Source organism: Eleutherodactylus coqui, chromosome 7 (assembly GCF_035609145.1).
Source record: "Eleutherodactylus coqui strain aEleCoq1 chromosome 7, aEleCoq1.hap1, whole genome shotgun sequence".
Lineage (NCBI taxonomy): Eukaryota > Metazoa > Chordata > Amphibia > Anura > Eleutherodactylidae > Eleutherodactylus > Eleutherodactylus coqui.
In genome coordinates, this window is record NC_089843.1 from 142,537,709 (window position 1) to 142,553,934 (window position 16,226).

At 41.0% G+C, this 16,226-nt stretch overlaps 1 protein-coding gene across 1 annotated transcript in view; it reads right to left on the bottom strand.

The window, feature by feature from the left end:
• Nucleotides 1-390: 390 nt before the first annotated feature.
• LOC136572835 (uncharacterized) overlaps nucleotides 391-16,226 on the bottom strand; it is a 43,408-nt gene continuing 27,572 nt past the window's right edge. The window contains exons 4-10 of the mRNA XM_066573772.1: nucleotides 9,542-9,604; nucleotides 8,843-8,985; nucleotides 5,772-5,868; nucleotides 4,299-4,451; nucleotides 2,416-2,588; nucleotides 1,547-1,712; nucleotides 391-692 (exon numbers count right to left, since the gene is read on the bottom strand). Coding sequence (XP_066429869.1) covers nucleotides 498-692; nucleotides 1,547-1,712; nucleotides 2,416-2,588; nucleotides 4,299-4,451; nucleotides 5,772-5,868; nucleotides 8,843-8,985; nucleotides 9,542-9,604 — 990 coding nt within the window. The 3' untranslated portion in view covers nucleotides 391-497. The remainder of the gene's footprint in view (nucleotides 693-1,546; nucleotides 1,713-2,415; nucleotides 2,589-4,298; nucleotides 4,452-5,771; nucleotides 5,869-8,842; nucleotides 8,986-9,541; nucleotides 9,605-16,226) is intronic.

Here is a 16,226-nt window from a genome sequence, read left to right on the forward strand (position 1 = left end):
AGCAACGGAACAGGTAAGTGAATAACTGTTGATAACTTCTGTATGGCTCATAATTAATGCACAATGTACATTACAAAGTGCATTAATATGGCCATACAGAAGTGTATAGACCCACTTGCTGCCGCGGGACAACCCCTTTGTATCATCTTCACTTTCTCGAAAAACGAGATATGTCTTTAATCCATGAAAACTGGTCAAATCTTGTAGATGGAACAAATTTCAAAGCCTTACTAAGGAGCCTTCTATCCATCTTCCCATCTCTGGAGTTGTTCAGCGCCTACTTATTCTCTTGTTCGATCGTGCACGGCTAACTCAATATCCTGTGAAGTATCTGGGACAACCACATTAGGAACACCCTGACTAAAGAGGGCACAACCAGCACACCAAATATCATTGTGCATGTTCAATTTATTTTAAAAACACAAGAAAATAGATCTGTATAAATAGCGGTATAAATAACATACTGTACACATTAAAGCATCCGAACAGAAGGAGGTTTAAATTTCACTGATTTGCCGCCTTCTAATCTTATCGAAAGAAAGTGGTGGAATTAAATGGACAAACTCAAGGAGGTTCAGCCGCAGTCCTCTGTCAAATGGGTTGTAAAACTTTCCTGTCTTGTCCATCAGATAAAAGTACCTCTTTGCATTCACTCTCTCGTTTGTTGTTATGTTCATGGCTGCCATGTATAGCTGTAAATATGAAATGCATGTTAATAAATCGCTATTTTCAATTTTACTTTATCTGTTGAGCCGCTGAGACGTCCACTGACCCGAGAACAGGCTGACCTCCATCAGGGCTGCTAGTCGCTCTCTACTGAATTAGGAGAACACTTTGCAAAGCATTGTCTATTAGATCATATTAATATAATTGAAGGTTCCTGAATTAGCTCAGTGAAGAGCACCATTGAAAATTTATAGTAGGCTTGTCAGCCATGAGTTTGTTAGAAGCATTATTGATTCACACAAGAATAGAAATACCACAAAACGAGACTATTCTAGGAAACAAGGCACACCTATCGTACATCTCATATAGTTAAAGCAGGAGAGGCTACATTGATGAACCCAATTACATCACCTTTTTAAAAAGGGTATTCCTATCAAATACTTTTATGGCATATCCGCAGGATGTGGGTAACACTTTTGGGACCTATACCTATGTCAATAACTGAACCCGACTACCCCCAGCCTAGCTGCATGTGGTGGGTGAAGGTTGTCGGGAGTTACAGAAAAAAATCAAGTGGGGCGTTATACTCTGCTTTTGTAACTCCCATACAACTTAATGGGAGTTATGTAAACCATATAGCATGCTGTTTACATAACTCCCATTGACTGCTATGGGAATTATGAAACAACGTCACACAGTCCGGTCTACTCTTTTCGTACTGCCAGCCACCGCATACAGAGGCGTACTGCCAACTGGCCATGACTGAACGAGATGCGAATACTCCTCTAATTCTCTAGGGAGCTTACGGGGCTACGCGTCCTTATTTTAATTAAGATATTCACTTATTAGCTATAATATCAGGAAAGAAACAACTACTTACACACATCCCTGTCATCACAGCAGAAACAAAGCCAATGATGATAAGGAATAGGCAACCGAGTCCAATTAACAGGCTTTGACCTTCAACCTGAAACCAATTCCAGCAAAGGTAGATACCAAAGAGGCAATTGATGCACATGGTCAATAGAAATCCAAGAAAGTAGGCTCTGGAAAAATGAATGTATAATATGCAAAGGCAGATTAATGGCAAGTATTACCATTACTTGGAAAAATGTTTCAAAGCCATAGATCATCTTCAGATAGAGAGAAGTTAAGCTCCCCCTCCCTGTGCTCAGGTCTTACATAAAACATAAAGGAAACAAGTTGGCTAAACTACATAAGATCCCTTCTCCAGCATTTTTCTGGTTGAGGAATCAATTTAAGATGTTAATGGGAATCTGTTAGGCTGAACATGCTGTCCAAACTGCAGGCATGATGTTATAGAGCAGGAGGAGCTGAACAGACTGATATATAGTTTTATAGGAAAGGATTCAGTGTAACTTGTATTTTATTCATTTAAGCCTCCACATATTCTGAGCTGAACAGTCGAATGGGCAGTCCTATCAGTGATTGACAGCTACCCCTGTATGCAAAGTCCTACACAGCTGTCAATCACTGATAGCTCCGCCCACTGGACTCTTCAGCTCACAGTGAGCAGAGATATAAATGAATAAAATACAAATTATACTGAATCTTTCCCCATAAAACTACATATCAGCCTGTTCATCTCCTCCTGCTCTATAACATCATGCTTGCAGTTTGGACAGCGTGTTCGAGTTGACAGACTCCCTATAAGTGTTTATTGAGTTTTTTGCGTACACTATCAGCTACAAACCTCGTAGTATAATGTATATGAAAGAGCATCCAAACCTATTACGTTGACCGACATCATTGTAGATGTAAGGACAGTAATGATCGAAATAAGCCACACAGCGGTTTGTCATGCAACAATGCTTCGAACGCAGAGGCTTCACAAGATGACAGGTATGACAAAGTCTGCCTAGAGGGTTTTTGCCATTTTTCCAATCATTAAAATTGATAGCCTAAAAGAAGCATTAGGAATCATTAAAAATCATCAATTGTTTGAAACGTGTTTTAAATCACTGTTAGGGCTCACTCACCGGGGCGTATATCATCTGCATATTATGCATGGAATACACGGTGCTAAAAGCCAATTCAAATCTATTGGACCACTCACAACAGTTTTTTCCAAACGCATATTACCCACATGAAAAAAAATGCAGCATGCCCTATTTTGGTGTGTATTACATGGGTAATATGAACCAATGTGAACATATGCAGCAAATATGCATGTTACATGCGTATTTGCTGTGTACTGCATATTTTATGCTCGTGACTTACGCCAGTGTGAGTGAGCCCTTATTGAAAATTAAATGAAAATGACAAATTAAAGAAGTTGTCCAGGGTTAGAAAAACATGGCTGCTTTCTTCCAAACAAGCAGCCATGTTTTTCTAACCTTTGGAGGCCCGTTTAATGCTAGAAAAAAAATTTCAAACAAAGACTAAATATTCTCAACTTATGAATTCATAATTCAGCTATTGACTAGCAAGTCTCCTCCAGATGTTTGGTGTATACTCAACTCTCAAGCAGAAAAAAAATGAGGGAGAGGAGGCCAAGTGGGCACTGAACGTTTGGAGGAGACTTTCAAGCAGCAGTTGTGAACAATTTCAATGTCAGGAGGGGTATTGTCTCTCCTTGAGGAGAGCACCTAGGAGGCGAGTGCATGCTCCTCTGGGTAATATGCAAATAAGAAAAATGGAACAATACCTCTGCAGCGCCACCTATTGGATGGCAACATTCCTGCAAATCAATGTCTGACTCTTTATACAAACCTTAACAATGATTGGGAATTCCCCAAGACAAGGTCCTACTGCATACTGATGAGGGGCAAACACCCCGAAACAGCTATCTTTGTATGGATTCTGGCTTGGTTTCAATTCCCACTCATTGTTAAGACTTGTCTAAAGAGTCGGACCTTGATTTGAAGGAATGCTGCCATCCAATAGGTGGCGCTCCAGAGATATTGTTTCATCTCCCTTATTTGCAATTTAAATGTATCATGACCGCAATCAAACCACCTACCATTTTAAGGTGTGCACATACTAGGTGTTGTGTATATTTGCTGAAGTGCTCTTTCGTTTTTTTTTATTTTTTAACAATAATCAATTATACATCATTTCTCTCTTGGTTTTATAATATCCCCTTTCCAGGGGGGTGGTCTTCACAAAGAAACTGGCCAGTTTGCATAATGTATGGTGGAACAAAAAATCTGGTCTGCATAAACTGATGGTCTTCTAAAAGAAACAAGCTTTTGGAGCGGTTTCACTGTAGGTAAAAGTAAAGTCCCCCGATGCAAGCACCGAGTCATGACTGACACCTAGGGTGACGTCATATCGTGATGTTTTCTTGGCAGACTGTTCTTGCGGGGTGGTTTGCCATGGCCTTCTCCAGTCATCTATTACCCCCCATCAAGCTGTGCACTCATTTTACCAACCTCGGAAGGATGGAAGGTTGAGTCAACCTTGAACTGGCTACCTGAACCAAGCGGGGTTTCACTGTACTACCCTTTTATCAATGTAGCATTACTACATACCTCTCAAGTTGTGTAAGTGTGTTGAGTGTAAAATACCAATCAATGACTTATGGAAATGCAATATCTTACATCCATTATCATGTTAGCTTATTATCTTTATCTGTGTTGACCCAGTGGTCCAGACCATGAATACAGCACCTGTCTGACAGCATAGTGATACTCTTCAGTGTCCTGAGGTAGGAAGCCAGGATCCATCAATGATGCTTTTAAGAAAAAGATCCACATCAATACATTGCTGAGCGCGAATATAATATGCCATTCCCAGAAAGCATTGTATAAGACGGGCAGGATCTGTACACAGCCAGAGAAAAGAATTCATTAGTCAATACTACTCTCCAGGAGATCAATTACCAAACACACATGGGCTATCTTACATGATTACAAATCTATCTCATAGTCCTGCTAAAACTATGCCAGAGTACATCTGTGTGCGTTAATCCTGTGGGGGACACTCCCCCACTTTCAACGAAGTCAGAGTGAACTCAATAAGCGACTACCAAGCAGACATGATGATAGTGAACTTCTTCCTTGGCTTCTACGTTCCCCAGACCTGACGCCTTGTGATCTTTTTCTCTGGGGATTGGTAGTCTACATCCCACCCTTACCTTCCACCATGTATGATCTGCGAGGACGCATCACAGAAGCTATTGCATCAGTCAATCGTGATACGCTACAACGTATATGGCAGGAACTTGACTACATGCTCAATGTATGTTGAGTGACAAAGGGGGTCACCTTTCGAGTTTCTGTTGACATTGGTATCAAATTTATATATCTGAGTGTCATTAAACATGAGTTATGAGCGTTTCAAATCAGGAAGATCATTTCTAATAACTCTGCACTTATGGCCTGTAGCTTATTTAGAAGAATATAAAAAGTAATGATAATTAAACTGTCCTCACTGCAAAGCAGGGAAGGTACAGCTTCCAGTTGCTCATGTGGTGTTGTGCTAATGCATTATGGGATTGATGGCACAAAATAGTGAAAGCATCATCAACATGGTGCCTGATAAGCATCAGACAAGAGTCTGCACTAAATGGAAGTGACTGCAATATACCAAGGAGACCTCCAAAGTGTGACATGTAATCAGGTGAGGGGTAAAGGGATGGAAACATGTGTTTTTAGCAGAACGGCCCTTTAAAGTATGCATCTAAATAGCAGGGACCCTTTTGAGGCATACATTCGACATTCTTTTTTGCAGGCCACTGCTACAGAGCCGTCTTGTAATTCTGAAAATTGCGTTTTCTTAGCTCCTATTCTGACATTTGTTACTGCTGAGTGGATGTAATATGAGATATAAACGCATTGTTAAGTTATTGTGCACAACACTTTATTCCACATTAGATTGTCCATTTTTGAAATGTAGCGATGGAATGCGAGTCTGCTCTGTGTCACTGAGAATATTGGATGAAACACAAATTCTCAAGACATTTTACATAGATTGCACAATTCTATATAGACCACAATCAAGAATAGCACATGGGTGCACTTTTCAAGATAACGGTTACTAATTTTCTTTTTTTACTGATTTTGTTTGTTACTTTATGTCACGATTGTCTTCAAATACACTGCAGACGCCACAGGATATTCAATAAGCACAAAGAACAGTACCTTAAAAAAGTATGTCGGGTAGCCCCAAAGTAATAGATTTCCATAAAAGAATATTACGGGGACTTTTGATTTGCCTGGACGACCAAATAGCCATGAACTACAACAAAACAAAAAAAATCCACTTAAATACATATGACATGAGGGTAGGAGGTAAAAAAAAAAGAAATGTGAACAAACCAAAAATTACAACCAAACATAAAAATAAGACTTCTCAACTCTTCCATGTTACATTCTAAAATAGGAGTGCACAACCTTTTTCTAGTCTGAGGGCCACATTGCCATACTGAACCACTTCCAAGGGCCGCTTGAGTATTTCCATCGGAGACATTTATGGTATAACCTAAGTATATATCGAAGTTTTACTTGTAGAAATCCCAGCTATTAGGAGAATGAGGGTCACCTTCCTGTCCAGAATCAGCACTCCAGAGAGGGGGAGACATTGCATGTGGCTGCCTACATTGTAGATGATGGATATCAATGCAGTAGCCTGGAATTTCGTAGGTCCTATAAACTACAGTGGAGAGAGCTGCATATACAATGCCTCTAACTCATCTACTCATTTTTAGAGTGCCAAATGGGTCAAGAGACTTTATTGTCAATAGCGTTACCACGCTACTACCGAAGCGAAAGCAAAACACACAGTGCCACGTAGCACATCCGGTGAATGCGGCCACGTCACCATATTGAACATGTGACACATACGGACCTATCACCACAGTCTCCTCCCTCTAGATCACATAACCCCACCCAGAAAATGGAGCCACACACAAATCGAAAGTGTTACTCAGAGATCTATAAATGTGAGTAAATGTATGCTTTATATTTATGTATGCATAGGCTTGAGAAAGGTGCATGCTGCACCGAAACGCGTTGCCTTCCTGTAAATTTGTTTTTAGACAAATAAAACCGAACAAATCAACTTGCTTCCTGCAAATTCCATCGGCAACTAAGAGGACCTAGAGGAGTCAGCACTTAGAGGAGGGGGCTTCTTGTTTCATACACCCCCCTCCTTTCGAGTAAGTGCCTTTCTATTTTATTTCCTTTTCCGTCCCTTACAGGACGGATATCGTATACATTCCGCTTTACTTGTTTGCTATCTTCGTGAGCGCATAGCTTTTTTACTGAAACCCTACCGTTTATTGTCAATAGGGGACCCAGACATGGCTACCGAGTGCACCCTTTGTATTTGTCTGTTCCTGTTGCCCACTCTTCTTCTTCTCTGTTTTCCTGGATAGGAGGTGATGTGGTTTCACTTTAGACCTATATCCCACATAATGTGGCTATGGCAGCTTTATGAACTGGATGGACATATGTCTTTTTTTTGGCCTTACAGACTATGATACTATGACCATCATTTTTTTTCTGATCACTTATAATTATTTAATGTTCAGTAAGGAATCTTTTTTTACAGAAGACGGGTGTTTCCATGGGTTCTAAGTTCTCCCCCTTCATGGCAAACTTGGTCATTTCATGGTTGGAGGAGGAATATGTGTTTTCTATAGCTAATTCTTTCGTGGTGCTTTACTTTGGTATAGCAGGTAAATTGATGAACTCTTGACGATTTTGGGCACGTTGTGCCTGCCATACCGTGTTTCATGCCATATCGGAATCCTTATAATTTGAAATTTAGCTATGTTATGCACCCTGCACGTGTTTGTTTTTTGGATCTTGAATTACATGGAATTTCAGATAAAATTGTTGTGTTTTGGATAACCCATACTCAGGGCTTTGAGAAGTTATCCGAGACACACAATCCATTCGATCCCAACGGCGAGTTCATACACACTCATAGAAATTGCAGTAGAGATAAAGATTTTGAAAGGGAACTTGCAATTGTTTCATCTCGCTTGAGTCAGAGAGGTTACTCAATAAAGAGAGGAAAACAAAATTAAATCGATATCTAGATCACATCTTTTGCTTAATAGCCAGTCTAGTAGATCATCAGCCCTTTGTGGATGGTAAACCTGTTCTACAAAATAGTTATCAGTTTGTAGATATCAAACACATATTACATCAACATCTACCAATTTGGTATGGAGATTTTAAACAGTCCCAGATTTTAAAATTAAATCAAGATCTAGATCAGATGTTTTGCTTAATAGCCTCAGCCACTGTTGATGGTAAACGTGTTTTGGTTCTAAAATATGAGTTGTCATCTAGCTTGGTTACCAACACCCATATACATCACACCTGGTTGTCTACTAAAGGTTTCTATAATTGTGGCCAATCACACTGTGAGGGCTCGGTCAGATGAGCATTGTTTTTGGGTGCGCAAAAAGAGCACTTCTAAACGAACCAATGGCTTCCTGTAAAAGGGCTCACATGAGAGAATGTACTAGCGCAAAATGGAATGCACCTAACAAAGACAGAACATTGGCTCTCTTTGGTGCACGCTGTGTAGAAGTTTCCCCCATAGCCCCACTCCGTCTCTCCCTGCTATGGAGAAATTACCCATAGCTTCACTGTCTCTCCCTGCTATGGGGAAATCCTGAAGCCCTGCGTGGCTTCTTCACTCTCTCCTCCTGGAGAAGCGCAGCTGCTCCAGTGAATGGGCGAATTTCATGCGCATGAAGCTCGGGTTTTCTGCACATGAAAAAATTGCCCGGTCACGTGATTTCGGCAGATGCAAGTGGCGCTTTTCTTTTGCACACCTATTGGTGCGCAAAAAAAGGCTCATCTGACTGAGGCCTAAAACCTGTTCATACCTGTTACTATGCTACTTACATAAGTTCAATATTAATACTAATCAGCCCATTAGTAGCTAACTAGCTTCATTTGCATGCATTTAGAGAACAGCAGGTGGTCTGTTCTTTAAATACATCACTATTGTTCTCCAGGGGGACAGCAGCTTAAAAGAATGTTATCAGTGCTGCCCGTAAAAAACTCAGCGCGCACTTCGTCTTATCAGGGACAACGGATTTTAAGCTGAGCTGAACTCAGCGATGGCCGAAAAGTGCACGATGGGCACACATTTACAAGCAACTATTATCGCTCAAAAGATGGTCCATCCTAAGGCACTTGCCTGAGTATCAGAGGACATGAACACATAAAAGTATGTAACAAAATATCACCTCCATTTAAAATTTGCATGTAGATTTTTTGACCGCATTATAGAGCTTTGTAGATAGGAAACAATTGGCTTTGATTTCCGTCCATAAGCCAAGCGTAACGGGGTATTTCTATTGTTATCCTCACTTTCCAGGTCAATCCCATCCTAGTGGTGAAAACAAATGTGCCTGTTATTACAAATGAAAAGACGACACAACTAAAAAGATAGTAAAACTAAAAGAACACTCCACAGACAACCAGAACGAACATATTGCGCTTTTCAATCGCCATGGTATAATGTACTTTTGTCATATGTGATTATAGAATTGGGAAATACATTACGTATAGAGATGAGCGAGCATACTCGGTAAGGCGATTTACTTGAGAGAGCAACGCCTTTTTCGAGTACCTGCTGGCTCGTCCCTGAAGATTCGGGAGGGCCGCGGGGGTGTGCGGGGGGGGTTGCAGAGAGAATTGGGAGGGAGAGAGAGAGGGATCTCTCTCACTCTCCTCCCCGCTCCCCCTCGCTGCCCCGCGCCGCCTCGAAAAAGGCAATGCTCTCTCGAGTATATCGCCCTACCGAGTATGCTCGCTCATCTCTAATTACGTACATTATAAATCGGTTATCTATAAACTATATATATATAGACAGTACATACAGAGTGTATATCAGCATTGTAGTTAGAAATAGACGCAAAGAGTAAAAATTGGAGTTGACTTACTTGTTCACATAGCAGCTGAACAGTACGGATATTTCCACTCAATACTGCTAAATGCAGCGGGGTCTGCAGAGATACAACATTAGTAAAGGATTCATAGTTAGTTCACCATAGATGAAGGCAGAGCTCAGCATATCAGCCTCAACTCTGCTGGAGTTTACTTGCAGATGGATCCAAAGAATCAGCTAAATGTGTGTATATACACTACTGTTCAAAAGTTTGGGGTCACATTGAAATGTCCTTATTTTTGAAGGAAAAGCACTGTACTTTTCAATGAAGATAACTTTAAACTAGTCCTAACTTTAAACAAATGCACTCTATACATTGCTAATGTGGTAAATGACTATTCTAGCTGCAAATGCCTGGTTTTTTGTGCAATATCTACAAAGGTGAATAGAGGCCCATTTCCAGCAACTATCACTCCAGTGTTCTAATGGTACAATGTGTTTGCTCATTGGCTCAGAAGGCTAATTGATGATTAGAAAACCCTTGTGCAATCATGTTCACACATCTGAAAACAGTCTAGCTCGTTACAGAAGCTACAAAACTGACCTTTCTGTGAGCAGATTGAGTTTCTGGAGCATCACATTTGTGCGGTCAATTAAACGCTCAAAATGGCCAGAAAAAGAGAACTTTCATCTGAAACTCGACAGTCTATTCTTGTTTTTAGAAATGAAGGCTATTCCATGCGAGAAATTGCTAAGAAATTGAAGATTTCCTACAACGGTGTGTACTACTCCCTTCAGAGGACAGCACAAACAGGCTCTAACCAGAGTAGAAAAAGAAGTGGGAGGCCGCGTTGCACAACTAAGCAAGAAGATAAGCACATTAGAGTCTCTAGTTTGAGAAACAGACGCCTCACAGGTACCCAACTGGCATCTTCATTAAATAGTACCCGCAAAACACCAGTGTCAACATCTATAGTGAAGAGGCGGCTGCGGGATTTTGGGCTTCAGGGCAGAGTGGCAAAGAAAAAGCCATATCTGAGACTGGCCAATAAAAGAAAAAGATTAAGATGGGCAAAAGAACACAGACATTGGACAGAGGAAGACTGGAAAAAAGTGTTGTGGACGGATGAATCCAAGTTTGAGGTGTTTGGATCACAAAGAAGAACGTTTGTGAGACGCAGAACAAATGAAAAGATGCTGGAAGAATGCCTGACGTCATCTGTTAAGCATGGTGGAGGTAATGTGATGGTCTGGGGTTGCTTTGGTGCTGGTAAGGTGGGAGATTTGTACAGGGTAAAAGGGATTCTGAATAAGGAAGGCTATCACTCCATTTTGCAACGCCATGCCATACCCAGTGGACAGCGCTTGATTGGAACCAATTTCATCCTACAACAGGACAATGACCCTAAACACACCTCCAAATTGTGCAAGAACTATTTATAGCAGAAGCAGGCAGCTGGTATTCTATCGGTAATGGAGTGGCCAGCGCAGTCACCAGATCTGAACCCCATTGAGCTGTTGTGGGAGCAGCTTGACCGTATGGTACGCCAAAAGTGCCCATCCAACCAATCCAACTTGTGGGAGATGCTTCTAGAAGCGTGGGGTGCAATTTCTCAAGCTTACCTCAACAAATTAACAGCTAGAATGTCAAAGGTGTGCAATGCTGTAATTGCTGCAAAAGGAGGATTCTTTGACGAAAGCAAAGTTTGATGTAAAAACAATGTTATTTCAAATACAAATCATTATTTCTAACCTTGTCAATGTCTTGACTCTATTTTCTATTCATTTCACAACGCATGGTGGTGAATAAGTGTGACTTTTCATGGAAAACACAAAATTGTTTGGGTGACCCCAAACTTTTGAACGGTAGTGTATATATATACATATATATATATATATATATATACACACACCTATACGCACATATATATATATATATATATATATATATATATATAAATACATACATACAAATATACATACATACATACACACACACACACATATATATATATATATATATATATATATATATATATATATAAATACATACATACAAATATACATACATACATACACACACACACACCAGTATATACATATATATGATGAATATATTTGGGGAATTTATCAATTGATTTGCAAATAAAAAATTGCAAATAATGGCACACACCGCATTTGCTCTACAATTTGCAGCTTTTCGCTTCTCTCAGATTTGAAAAATGCAGATAAAAGTCACCCTGGAGGAGGCGTAACCAGAAATGTCTCATCAAATTCTTTAATTTCTAAAGAGAGAGAATGGCGCAAGTTTTTTTTAAAGCAGATTTAGACCTGTTTACAGCAGGAGCAAAATTCATGTTGGGTCTTTACTGCAGTCCAGTATACATCAAATTCATTAAGTGCTGTAAGTTTACTCATTTACTCTAACATATTTTGATTTAACTCCTTAAAGACCTGAGTGTTTCGGTCCTACGTTTTTTTCTGTCACATATAGGGCTATTTGTTAAGACCTTTCTTTTACTGAATTTTTTTATATTATTAGGGATAATGTGCAGAAAATGCAAAAAAAAATTTTTTTTAATTTATAGCATTTACATTAAAATGGAGTACAGGAATGGGTTCGCCATTTTGTATTCAACCTTTTGAAATATAATTTGTATAGTCTCTGATTGCAGGGCGGTTATGGCGACGGTTTAGGTTGGCGAATAAATATATGGTGGCATATCAAGGTGCAAAAATTCTAGTCATTTTTATTCCACCATGCTCCAAAAAACAGATGCTACGTTTCAACTGTAGTGATCTTTGTCAAGCTAGGTCTAGGTTGGCGTCGGCGGTGGGTCGTTTTCTTTTTTTATATATATTTATTTTATTCTGTACTTTTTTTTAACCTATTTATGTGACCTTTTTAACATCTATGTCTCTTATGATGTCCTATAAGACCTCTGAGGGGGTGGGGGGTCATTCACACTTTTTTTTTAATTTCACCTTTTTTCCACTGTAACTGGAGTATACAGTTACAGGGAAAAACATCCCCCTTGTCACAGTCAGAGCTGGTCAGAGGTGTGCCAAGACCCTGCAACTGCAAATGCCAGGGGTCGCTGGTGATACCCAGTTTCCTTGGGTATCATGCAGGAAACTGCACTGCACTTCCTGCACCCCTACATGGCATTCACGGAGCTCTATGCAGCTTGTAAAAGAGAAGGCAGAAGCAATTATAAACCACTTCTCCTTCGGGTCCTCGGCTGTGTCGGACAGCTGAGGACCCGACATGCTCCTACTTGATTGCAGGAGCTTTAATCTTGCGATGTATATTTACTATGGGCTGGGATTAAAGCCCATGACCAAGTGCCATGCATTTACAGCGCTTGGGCCTTAATGGGTTAACACTTGTGTGTGAAACCATGGAGTATCTCTGCATCTGTACTAAAAGACTGGGGAGTAACCAAAACTTCACTACATGTAAATTGGGGCGGTCTTCTAACTGAGCACAGATAAAAGTAGTTTGATAGTAAATGGCCATGTGATATTGCAGATAATATCAACAATCTCACACACCCATTTATGATCAGTCCTTTTATTTGCACTTAAGAAGAAGACCATGCCAACTTGCCTGTGGTGCGGTGTCAGCAGAAAACTGTCTGCCCGACCTCAATTTATTTACACGAAAGAAATATAATATCTACAAAAATATATTTTACACAAACTCTTAAAGGGCTAGTCCTATCTCTGAATTTTAGGGTAAATATCGACAGGATATGCCATAGTAGTCAGATAGATGTGGGCACTTATCTCCTGTTCTGGCCCCCACTGCCCCTAGCTCAACTGTGCGAGGTTGCCAGGGGCAGTTGGGATTACGGAAACAGCCAAGCAGGCTTTGCTACTTGGCAATGGAAGTTCAGAAAACAGTGTATCCCAGCTGGCCTCAGCTCTTCCTATAATCCTGACCACCCGGCCACCTTGTATAGAGCAATATACCCAATTTGGTCATATTTGGTTAAACGGCCCTTTAAAAGGCTTGTCCGACTCCTTTTTTGTTGTTTCAGAAAATCTGTTGCTACTTTTTTCTCTTTGAGGGCTCTTTCCCACAAGCGCATAAATGGCGACAGTGTTTTTACGTTTTCACACTTGCTCCGTATAAGCGCCTGAATGGGCATTTTTCCGCAATCATGGCCGGCGTTTTTTCGTCCATTCACAGGACTGCGAGCATCGTTTTTAGCAAAAAAATACGCCGCACCCCGGAAAACCCTCGCTCTGCCAAAATCCTCGGGATGCCTTCCAATGCCTATATAGAGGCGCCTGTAAGCTTTTCACAGCGTTGGATGCTGCTAAAATGCCTCCCGCTCCCTTCTTTTTCCCTGCTCCCATAGGAGTCTATGGGACCCGCCAGCGTATATTGGCCAAAAGATAGTTTCAGAACTATCTTTTTGGCCACCGTATATACGCCTGACGTATTTCGGCTGCTTATGTTCCATCTTTCATGGTGCTGACGTATTTCCGCGCCGTATGATCACCCATATGAATGAATGCATTGGGAACCAATGCTTCACATGGGTAGCGTATATACGCCTGGGGCGTGAAAATGTGGCGTATATGCGCTCGTGGGAATAAAGCCTGAGGCTGTGTTCAGACAAGCGTTTTTACACGGCCAATTATGCTCAGAACTTGATCGCTTCATTTCTTCTTCCACGCGTTTTGACGTCACGTGCGGGCAACCCTAAAAACGCATACGCTCGTGTGAAGGAGCCCTTAAGGTGTTGGACAATCACATTAACTGGGTTTTAGGGCTTGTATGAGATTATTAGCTTGTCCATGGGATATGTTTGGTAGTTCAATTCGATCCCAATGATGTGAACCAGACACAGCCTACGGACAAGCGTTGTGCCGTTAGTCTAATGGGCCATTCAAACGAACGAATTGGAGCGATAATTGTGAAGTGCAAATGTACAAAAATCGCTGACTATTTGTTCTCAGGTCTTTATTTCTTTAAGTCAGCTTAAAAACCACCGATGGATTGCGGGCTTTTCTTTTTACGTAAACGCTCAGCGCTTAATGTGGGAGGTGAAGTGCCTGCAATCCAGTGATGAAGTCTGTTAGTGTAATTGCTCTGCACCAGTGCTGACGACCTTAGCGGTGACGTCAGGGTTAATGCAGTCATTAACCCAACTGTCGGCCCACGCAAAGTTCCATAAGGCCGGTCTCAGACGACCGTATGTTTACCACCTATTACGCAGGCTCTGTACACCCGTGTGATACGTGGTAACTCGCAGACAATCAGTTACATTGCCTTATGCAGTTCCGCTCACATTAGCATGTCGGAATTGCGCAATATGTGAGCGCAAAAAAGAGCACAGTATATTCTGTTTTGCCGCGTATGAGATAGAGCCCATTATTCTCTATTCTCATGTATATACACGTGCCCAAACACGATTACATTGCGTATGGGGGCGGGTATACGTGTTATTGTTAAGTGACGGCACGGGAAATATAAATGAAAACCCCCGGTGTACTGCGGATGACAGTGTGCGTGAATACATGGTCATGTGCAGTACAATTGTGTCGCCATATGCAGGGTCACGGCCGGCTTCAGAGTTAGGAGCCCCCCAGCGTTTTACACTCACGGCCGGGTGCGCCTGGCCTTTATAATCTTTCCAATGTGTCTGATTATGAACATAAACTAAGTGGGAAAAAACACAACACAGTACAAAAATGTTCATTTTGTGCTTCGGTTTAGGTGGTTTATATGGAGATTTGGAATACTATCTGTGTCTGGAGGCAAAAATGCATTTTTTATCAGTATGTTTTTACAATATTGCTAAAATACTATATTATGTGTTCATTATGTTACACCGCTTCCCGGGCCTCAGGCGCTGGGTATTCTGCTTAGCAGTAATATTGTGACAAAGTCACACAATCACTGAGGCGCAGTAACAGAAATTCTGCATTGACTTTGCCGCTACTATGGTCAGTATTTTACAACAAAGCAGTTTTAGTAAAACTTTCCAAGAATTGTATCCATGGGGAATTGCTCTGCAGTATCCTGATTGCGCTATATACTGCTCTCAATACTGTGGTTTTGTCCATTGAAGGCAATAGGGGTCAGTACATTACAACCAGCAGGCCATGCTGTAGTTTAGAAAATAGATCAGATCTGTTTCCCATCACTATCTGTCTAGTTATACAAAATATTACTGGCTCACTAACAATTTTGAGAGTTTGGAAAGTTTTCAAATAGTCCTTTTTCTGATATGACGTGAGAGACTGCGAAACACATTCAAAGATCCTGCTGAAAATAAGGAGTCTAGGGAACTTGGCCTACTTCCAGCTCAATATTGCGAAGCGTACAACATGGAATAAGTTTTCTCATACTGCCTGTTAGGGGAAGCCGGCACACGGCCAACAATCTGTTGTAAGGGATCGGCAAGACGTTCCATTTGTTCTTTATTTAGTAAATGTTATAAGCAAATGTCATCAGTGTGCAACTTCACATCCGACTATCAGCTTACACCAGTCAGCTCAGACATACCTCGCTGGGCTCTTCATGGCTGCGCTACACAGTCTTCAATAGGCTAGCAGATAGTACATTGAACTGCTTGGGTTTTCACTAAGGCCTCATGTCCACGGGCAAAAGAAGAATTAAAATCCGCAGCGGATTTTAACTCTTCTCCTGCACGCGGATCCGCATCCCATAGGGATGCATTGACCACCCGCAGGGTAGATAAATACCCGCAGATGGTCAATAA